This window comes from Micromesistius poutassou (genome assembly GCF_964030765.1).
Source record: "Micromesistius poutassou genome assembly, chromosome: 19".
Lineage (NCBI taxonomy): Eukaryota > Metazoa > Chordata > Actinopteri > Gadiformes > Gadidae > Micromesistius > Micromesistius poutassou.
The window spans coordinates 4,557,153-4,566,844 of record NC_140289.1 but is presented as its reverse complement, the minus strand read 5'-3'; the positions used below and the strand labels follow the sequence as shown (position 1 = coordinate 4,566,844).

The following is a 9,692-nucleotide window of genomic DNA, read 5'->3' as shown; positions in this document are numbered from 1 at the left end:
AGGTACATGCACACACACACACACACACACACACACACACACACACACACACACACACACACACACACACACACACACACACACACACACACACACACACACATATATGCAGACACACATACAAATACAAATACATAACAATATAAATGTACAAATGGTCTATGTATGGTGCATATAAATATAAATATTGGTGTACTGTACCTATGTCTCTTTGTGTTTGTTGTGTTGTGCATGCCGTCCATTGATCCAGGGTTCATGAGATCGACAGCTTGTTGGCTCCGTTTGATTACACAACACAACCATCATGGCAGAACCCCAAATACCTTGGTGAGATACCTCGTCAGCTGCTGTTGCTTTCTGGGCTGTTTTATCCTACAGTTGTATGTTACTCATCTTTTTTGTCAATCCGAGTTTTATATATATATTTTTTATTTTTCACTTAGTTCTCATCACAGACTTCATATTATCATATTAGGCAAATTATTTACCTAATATAATTTGCCTAATATGATGACTGCCTTTTTATTATAATATATGCTAATTAATACAAGATGATAATTTATTAACCTTTTGTGTCTGTCAGACTATTATCTTTGTAGACTTAAATTTAGCCAATATTATCCATTAACCAGTAACTTCTTCCTAATTGGGTGACCATATGGTAATCAAAATGTCTTTCTTCTTAAAATGCACAAATGGAACCAATCACTGGCATCATGAATGTATCCCTTTCAGACACAATAACTACATGGACAAAACATGGATTCTCTCTCTCTCTCTCTCTCTCTCTCTCTCTCTCTCTCTCTCTCTCTCTCTCTCTCTCTCTCTCTCTCTCTCTCTCTCTCTCTCTCTCTCTCTCTCTCTCTCGCTCTCTTTCTCCCTCTCTCTCTCCATCCCCAGTCAGTGTTATTTCCATGGAGGTCACCTATGTCCTGGCAGGTCTGGTGTTTGCCTGGATTGTGGAGGAGTGGGTGTGGGACTACGCCATAACAGTCACACTAGTGCACATTGCCATGACCGTAGCAGGTGAGTCACCGAAGCAGGATGCATTGTGGGTATCTTATAAGCTTGACTGGCCTGTCTTCACCCTAGAACCAGTTTGGGTTCTGAACACACGTGCGTAAATTCTGTGCAAAAAGTGGATCAATCCCCAAAAATAATGATTGGAATGCTGACCTGAATTTGGCTGGCCTGAACACACACACACACACACGTGCGCACACATGCACACAGGATGTACATAATTTGCACATTTACAGATTCTCATGCCTGTGTGCACATCAAAACCTGATATTTTAATTAAGTTTTAATTCATTCAAATGCAGGTGTAGGACAAAATATTACACTGAGAATCTTGATTGATTGATTAGGGAGGCATTGATCATTACAGTGGGATTGTGATAGTGAGTCACTCATTTTTAAACACCTATAACATAGTTGTCATCTATGCTTTTTACCTTTGTAGGCCATGTCCCTTTTTTCACATGAAATCAGGCCTGGTGTTTTCAGAATGTATGTCCTGTACCCACACTCAGCTTTGTTTGTTAATTTCAACAGTGATGTCAGACTTCCCTTCTTCTGCCGAACACTGGTGGATCGCCCTAGGTGAGATTCAGTTTTGGTTATATATAGTTTGATTACCTATCTCCATGTCTGTCAATCTATCTGTCTCTCTGACTCTCCCGGCAGGATTCTCCCATCTCACAGGCGCTATTGATTTCCTCTGACAAATTGTACCCCCTGATCTGACATTGTGCATATATATACCTCAATCACAATGTCCACTCTCCATATCTGTCCTGAGATAATATAACCGGGGGAACAGCCACTGGCTCACAAACCCTATTTTAACTTCTGCTGTCAAATATTTGACAGCAGCTGAATATTTGAGTCTATTTTTATGTTTTCTCCTCTCACTTTCTCTGTGTCCCCGCCTCACCCACTCTCTATGTCTCTGTCTCTGTCTCTCTCTCTTTGTCTCTGTCTCCGTCTCTCTCTGTCTCTCTCCCTGTCTCTCTCTTTGTCCCTGCCTCTGTCTCTCTCTTTGTCTCTGTTTCTCTCTCTCTGTCTCTCTCTATGTCTCTGTCGCTGTCTCTCTATTGGTCTCTTTCTCTGTCTCTCGCTATGTCTCTCTCTGTCTCTCTCTTTGTCTACGTCTGCCTCTCTCGTCACTTACTGTCTGTCATCGTTTCTCAGGTTCAGGCTTAGTGATGATGATATTTGGGGGACAGCTTCTGGCGTACCGACTCTTCAGAAGTAACTTTGTTCACCCAGAAGAGCTGCAAAACTTTTAATCCACTCACATACCCAGCCATGTAATCCAGGTTGAATTTCAGGTAGAAAGTGAAACACCTCTCTGTCCTGATTATGCAATGATTCAAATTCATCAGCATTCGCTAATTCACCCGCCCTTTTTAAACATGCACATTTTATTGTGAAAGATATTCATGGACAATAAAAATTAAGTTTTTAATTCATATCACATTCACTGCAGGAATTGATTGACATTAATTAAGAAATGTCTGCTACCCAACCAAGTCTGACTGCAGGTAAAGTCAAGAATTGTACGTTTTGTAAAAAAGGTTTCTAATATTCTAGTCTCACGCCTAATGTGTTACTTTTATGTATATATTATGTAGAGAAATGATATAGATACAGACAAAGAAGAGTTTTTCAACCAAACTGTACAGCTTAAAATATAATTTTGTATATTTTGTATTCAAATATTATAGACCAGTTGCTCAAACATTGTACAATACCTTTCACAAATACTTTATAAACTATTGCTAAATATCTTAATTCCTATTCTGTCTGTTGAATATTCTGGGCAATGCATGCAAAAGCAATATCATGCAAAATTAATATATTTTACAATCAAGTATTCTGAGTTTACCACTTTTCTGTATTTGGAAAAATCAGGAATACATTATCATGTATGTTAAACTCTGATGGCTTGCGTCATATACTCTGTTATATTGTATAATCTCTAAAAACACAGAATGCCATTGTTTACTGTTAAGGTTACTTATATATTATATCATTGCCACTGAAAAAATGTTGTGCTAGAGATTAAATACTTTCTGCAATATTGATTTTGTGTTTATTGGAGAACATGGCCTGCACGTGTGTATGTGTGTGTGTGTGTGTGTGTGTGTGTGTGTGTGTGTGTGTGTGTGTGTGTGTGTGTGTGTGTGTGTGTGTGTGTGTGTGTGTGTGTGTGTGTGTGTGTGCGTGCGTGCGTGTGTGTGTGTGTGTGTGTGTGTGTGTGTGTGTGTGTGTGTGTGTGTTTGAATCTGTGTGTGTCTGTGTGTTCGTGTGCCCGTGTCTCTCTCTGTGTGTGTGTGTGTGTGTGTGTGTGTGTGTGTGTGTGTGTGTGTGTGTGTGTGTGTGTGTGTGTGTGTGTGTGTGTCCCTGAGTATATTTAAGAAGCAGGTAAAGCTGGCTTAAGTTGGATGAATGTGTGATGCGTTGAGCCAACCAGTAGAGTCTAACACAGTTGAATAACATACACATAGTCATGGAAATTGCCATTGGCATTGGAATAAATGCCATTTGTACACACTAATCAGGTTAATTTTAAGGTAGGCTATTACATTTAATTATAGTAAATCGTTCTGTCCAGAAAGTCGGAGAACTGAGAAGGCTTGTACCTACAGCACTGCGCCTGCGCTGCGTTATGTGTCCTTGGCGCTGCTGATAACAAGCAGCCACTCTGTGTCAGATTGCTATCATGCAAGAAAATAAAAAAATTAAGTGATTAAGCAAATTAAGTGCTAAACTAAATTATTAATTATATTCAGCAACGAAAATTACCCCCAAAAAAATCGGGCATGCGTCCACTCCGCACTATCGGATGTATCTTTTTTTTTTGTTGTTACGCGATGTAGCCTACGCTTTCGTTGTCTTTCATAATGAAACACTCGGACACACACGTGTAAAGAAAGGTCCCCTCCCGATAAACCTTTCACGATAAAGACCCACAGCAACTTCATAAAGGAGAACGAGTAGCTTAGCTGATGAAAACATAACAATGCTTTCTGCTGACTTTAATCAACGAAATACAACCACCGAGGTAACTTTCCAACTCACAACGCATAACATAAGCGTGTTAAGTTTGTTAGCTTGCTGCCAAAGGTAACGCGAAAGTAGTTACAGCGAATACAACAACGTATGTGATTTTTCATGAAATGATTACGTTTTTTTTTTTTGTTTTTTTTACAACAAAATGGTATATGATTCATTGCACGTGTTATTCAAGAAAGGTCATCGTACTCGTACATCCTCTAAACATGGCGCGTTAAACATAGCTCAACACGGTGTGACTTCAACTTCACGTTCACTATAGTATGTTGTAAAAACGTTCAGAGTTAGACCTAGAGTTTTGGTAATTGGGCAGTGGATTTGCAGTCAGAATGCTTTAATACTGTAATGTTTATATGAGGCGGTTCAGGGCCCCTTTGGTTGCTTGGCTCTGCGAATGGAGGATATATTGGACGGTGGAGGGATTCTCAAAGAAATGGTTCAACCTGGAGAAGGCCCACCTATACCCAGAGAAGCTTCAGTATTGAGTATTTACACACACACACACACACACACACACACACACACACACACACACACACACACACACACACACACACACACATCTGCTCGCTTGGCTTTCTGAAATGATGTCATGACATTCCTCTCGTCTAATGTAATGAAAGTGTCTTCTTCCTGTGCAGTCCGTTACTCAGCATTTCTGGAGTATGCGGACCAGCCCTTTGATACCAACTGCAACGTCAAGCACCCACGGCTGATGACGCTAGGGCGAGGTCAGTCATTAACTTCAAGGGCCTTCGAGATGCTCAAAGGGCAGTGAAATATAAATAAACCCATTCCAATTAATGTCATAGAATTAAGGGCTCTTTATGGTCCCACGTTCACGCAACGCAAGGACCACGCAGACGCTTCGACGTAGTCGTGAACGTTTATGGTCCTGCGTCAGGTTTTAGTGAGCGGACCAACAGAACCACTGCTAAGCTTTTGGGGGCCCTACGAGCTGGTTGTTGGCGGGGGGGTTGACTGCGTCGCCTCCGATGCGAAAATCTGAGTGTAATTCACTATTGAGAAATAACAACGGTGGACCTTTTCGTAATTCATTTATATATTTTGAAAATTGTAATTAATAATTATCAACCTTAATTTTGGGGGGGCCCCCCCAGGTACTCGGGGGGGGGGGGGGGGGGGGGGGGCCAGGTACTTGGGGCCCTACGCGCTCTGCGTACTCTGCGTATGGGGAGCGGCGGCACTGCGGACCAATCACAGCCCTTGCGGCTGCGTCGCCTCGACAGAAGGTTACAATTTTTGGGAGGCGCACGTCAGGCCCTTGCGGTGGACGCAAGGAGGGTCCGCAAGGACGTAAGGGGTCCGTAACCCCCTTGCGTTGCGTGAACGTGGGACTATAAAGAGCCCTTGAGACACGATATTGCTCTACTATACAATATCCTTCATAATATCGTTGTCTCACTGTGGCTGTAGGGACCGTCCACCTGGAGTTTAAATTATAGTGTTGATAGTATTGATGGTATTTACTGTTTAGAAAACCCATTTAACCAAAGCGACTTACTCTCACATCAGATCTATGTCGTTATGCCTACAGGTAGCACATATGGTAACGTGAACAACCCACTCATCCACTTCCGTATAGCAGCTACTTTATATACCATTTCATTGTCTTTAGACATCTGTCTCCACTGTCTCAGCCTCATCCTCTCATCTCTTCCAGACGTCACCCTGGCTGGCTTGGAGCTGGGTCTGATGACCATGAAGAAGGGGGAGTTCTCCCGCTTCCTCCTCCAGCCACAATATGCCTTCGGGGAGATGGGTTGCCCCCCTCTCATCCCCCCCGCCGCCCCCATTCTGTACGAGGTCCAGGTGGCGGACTTCTTCGATTCTGCCCAGGCCAACGATTTCCTTGCTCTGGAGCCGGTGAGTGGACTTAAGAGACGCTTATTTTTTTAATAGTGTCGAGCACACTATCAGTGGATCGTTTTCGAGAGGGAGGTTTTTGTTATAAGTAGTTTGCTGATCTCTGACGCTATCTTTTCCTCTGTCTTGCCAATCAAATTATATGATTACTCTGTTCAAAAAGAATAGGTGACCTGGACAATGTGATCTTGAAAATCGTTTCCATCATATCCCAAATGCCCTAAATTCCCTTCAGCGATGGATTAACTATAATCTTAAATTGTAGTCATGACAAGGATTCTTTGGAGTCTAAGTGTTTATAAAGATTCATCTAGATTTGAATCTTTACTACATATTCTGGTCCATTGACTTACCAAACTGCCAGTCCTCGCTTCACTGTCTTCACACTGTTCCGAAAGATGACTTGAGAGCTTGTGACAGCCTGCAAGGGAAACCTCCATATATCTCATTGTCGGTTGGTTTTAACCCCATCTTGTGCCTTTCCCTCTCTAGGACGCTCAGAATGCCCTTCCTCTTTCACTACTCAACAGTGTGGTGAATACACTCCGCAACTTGGGCAACCGCAGTTTCAGGCAGGGTCGCCATGACAGTGCTAAAGACCGCTATAAACAGGTAGAAGCTAGCCGAATACATCCAATGAAAGAAATGATCTGTCCTTAAAATATTTGTGTTGTATTTGGTAAATTATTTCGTCCACTGTTTTGTCTAGTTTGCTTTTTCAATTATATTGTTCATTCAATTCACATAATGTCTTTGTTGTTCTGCCTGTTTAAGCCAAGTCATGAATATTCTATTGAGCTACGAAAAAGTGAGTTATGACCCGTGATGCAGCCTCCTCAACGCCTTGGCTCTCAACAGGTGATGGCAGTGCTGATGACCAGGCTGACGCAGAAGGTGGAGGAGAAGGAGGTGAAGGCCTTGCTGCTGCCCGTCTACCTGAACCTTGCTCTGACCGAGCTCCGTCTGGATAGTCCTCAGAAAGCTCTGAAGTATACAAACTGGGCCCTGGAAATAGATCCCCACAACACCAAAGCCCTGTTCCGCAGCGGGCAGGTAGCACAACCTTTAGAACAATGGTGACCTATTGCTGTTTCTTTTTTTGTCATTCCTAAATTGAATACTGTAAGCGCTATGGGAAATCAATAGTTTTGGGTGAGATTAGAGCCAGACCTAGAAAGACTTAGTTCTAGACAGATGTTCCTCTCTATGTACTTTCCTGGGTCATTCAAGGCAGTGTACATAACAACAAACCATTGTACTCATTTTCTCTCTTTAGAGCACCTGGTGAGGTGATGATGGTTGCATTTTAACATGCCATGAAGTAGTCCTGTATGTTTTTACCATGGCCATTTGTATTTTTTTCAAAGGCCTACATGGACAAGCATGAGTATGAGGAAGCCCATAATGTCCTCATCATGGCTCAAGCTAAGAAACCCTTCGACTGTGACATCAACAGTCTGCTGATGAGGGCGGCCATGTAAGATGGTCGTTGACTCCCCCTTTCAGTTCCTTACATCGGGCCAATTGGTCTCCTTAAATGTGTAGCATGTGAAGAAGAAGGAAGTAATTCCTTTAACTATTGCTCCATAGAGCATGAGTTGTACAGTAGCTAACTTATCGAAGTTGAGTTAAGTGTCACGCCATAATTGTTTTAGAAGGTAATGTCCTAACCTGAAAAGGATGTTTGCCTTTGCTGTTGTGGGCTCTGAAGGAATCTAAATAAGATATAGATGTACAAAATGTTTTATAATGAGCAATTAGCCACGGTTTTAGGCTCTTCCATGTGTTCAATTTAGGTTGGTCCAACAAAAATTAATTGTAAACAAACTTGATCAGTATGTTGGTTCTACTGGTTATTGTAAGGAGGGAAACCATGTATAGAGACATTCTAAATAGCCAAACGTTCACGCTCTTCAAATGCTGCTAAAAATGGAATGTTTCCAAAAGCATGTACTTCTCACGTTGTTTTTGAAATCGTTAATTTAACAAAATGGATCCATTTCTTGCAGATGCTATAAAAAGGGCCTGGATCAGCAAACAGAGGTCTACTCCAGGATGTTTCAAGCATTGAGGACCTGATTGAAGAACTAATGACAAGAAATTATCATCTGGTAGGACGATGTCCGGCAATGAACAAAACACTGCTTAGAAAACAATTTGTTGATTTGGATTGATATCGTAGGGATTCCCTTTGGTGTACATCTGTTCAATTTCAATATCTTTCTAAAGAGACCAGTCAGTCAGACAGAAGTAGGTTGGATGGGGGAATCGGTTGATCGATTGATGAAATTGAGCTAATATTTACAAGTTTTAAACACTAATCATTTGTCTTGCAGTGTGAGCGATATCCAAGCAACCAGGGGCCGGTTTTTCACCAATCCAGTGCCACGGACCTTACAAATACTGTTTTATATCTCAGTGTCATTTTTTGCCGTTGAGAGAAACGTTGACGTCTATGAGCGTTATGTACACCGTTTGATACCCTGATTGTAATAAAAACAAGGCAGGGCGATATAAAAATGAAGACGTCTTTAGTACATTTAATTCTTTGTTCTCTTTGTCAAGTTGGGTTTTTGTGTTCAGCCAAAGTATGAAAGGTTTGTATTTGAGGTCTGTTATGTAATAAAAAGTAAATGTGCACTTCAATATTGTTTTATTCCTTCTTCATGCACTTTTATTGCCATCTTGGTGAAAAAATAAACAGTGAATATCAGTGTCTGCTAAATGTAAATGTAAATATCAATCAGTTCCCCACAAGCTTGATATTATTGACTCAAATGCATATAGTACATATACATGACTATCCCAAGTAATTTGAAGAAGAAGAAAAAGTCAGACATTTTTGGAACATCAGCTTAAGTCAAAGTGATGTCATGTAGCAAAGTCACCTAACTTATTCGTGTGTCATATTGATTGTAAGTGAAAACCGCAAAGGAGCAGAGAAGGCTCGATGATTAGAGGGGGGAGGGGGGAAAAGAGATTGCCTTTGACTGATCCAATCCTCTTGTCAGTGTGCGTCAACCTGTTTCAGTATTGCCCTGCACTCATGGTCAGTGTGATGTGCAGCGTTGACTTGCTTCTTGGAGGGATCTTTAATCGCAATGGTTTCTAGGCTGGCCTACTACCTCCACCTCAGGTAATACCTGCACGTTTTGTGATTGGATGTAATGATGAACAAGTTTCTGCGTTATGGTTTGTGTGGTAGTCAGGTTGGAACCGTGTAGTAGTCTAGCGGAAGTTTGGTGGTGAATTCGGTGATGTGTTTTAAACTAATATGAATAACGAATCAATCCCTCGTTATTCATTCCTCAATGCCTCCGAAACTGCAGTACCTATTTATTAAATATTAACTAACAATGCCGTGTTAACGAACTAATCTTACCATACTTCTTACAAAAATGTAATTCGGTATCCTAAACGGGTACCCTGTATTATATTGTATATATATATAAATAAATATATATATATCAATATATCAATATATATATATATATACACTCCTTTATCACATTCCCATATGCCATTATTTGTGAGATAGTGTCGCTTTAACAAAACAGCAGGGGGCGCCACAATCCGCTGTAATCCCATGGCTCGTGTGCACAGTGCACACCCTCTCCGTTACCAGTAGTTTGTTCAGCCAATCCCAGTGCGCTATTTTATCTGCACGGCCGCCTCTGTCCAGCCATGACTTGTTCAGGAAAAGTGGTAAAGAAGAGAGGGAC

At 41.4% G+C, this 9,692-nt stretch overlaps 2 protein-coding genes across 2 annotated transcripts in view; both read left to right on the top strand.

Moving 5' to 3' along the window:
- tmem244 (transmembrane protein 244) overlaps positions 1-2,294 on the top strand; it is a gene marked incomplete at both ends in the record, with an annotated part of 4,007 nt that extends 1,713 nt beyond the window's left edge. Inside the window, 4 exons of the mRNA XM_084484258.1 lie at positions 251-327; positions 901-1,026; positions 1,558-1,605; positions 2,197-2,294. Of these exons, the coding sequence (XP_084340384.1) occupies positions 251-327; positions 901-1,026; positions 1,558-1,605; positions 2,197-2,294 (349 nt within the window). The remainder of the gene's footprint in view (positions 1-250; positions 328-900; positions 1,027-1,557; positions 1,606-2,196) is intronic.
- A 1,736-nt stretch (positions 2,295-4,030) lies between these two features.
- fkbp6 (FKBP prolyl isomerase 6) lies at positions 4,031-8,049 on the top strand (the record flags this gene model as incomplete). Its single annotated transcript, XM_084483468.1, has 8 exons — positions 4,031-4,072; positions 4,451-4,568; positions 4,725-4,814; positions 5,768-5,970; positions 6,463-6,582; positions 6,829-7,023; positions 7,338-7,447; positions 7,980-8,049. The coding sequence occupies 8 exons, from the start codon at positions 4,031-4,033 to the stop codon at positions 8,047-8,049; spliced, it is 948 nt and encodes a 315-aa protein (XP_084339594.1).
- Between the last annotated feature and the right edge of the window lie 1,643 nt (positions 8,050-9,692).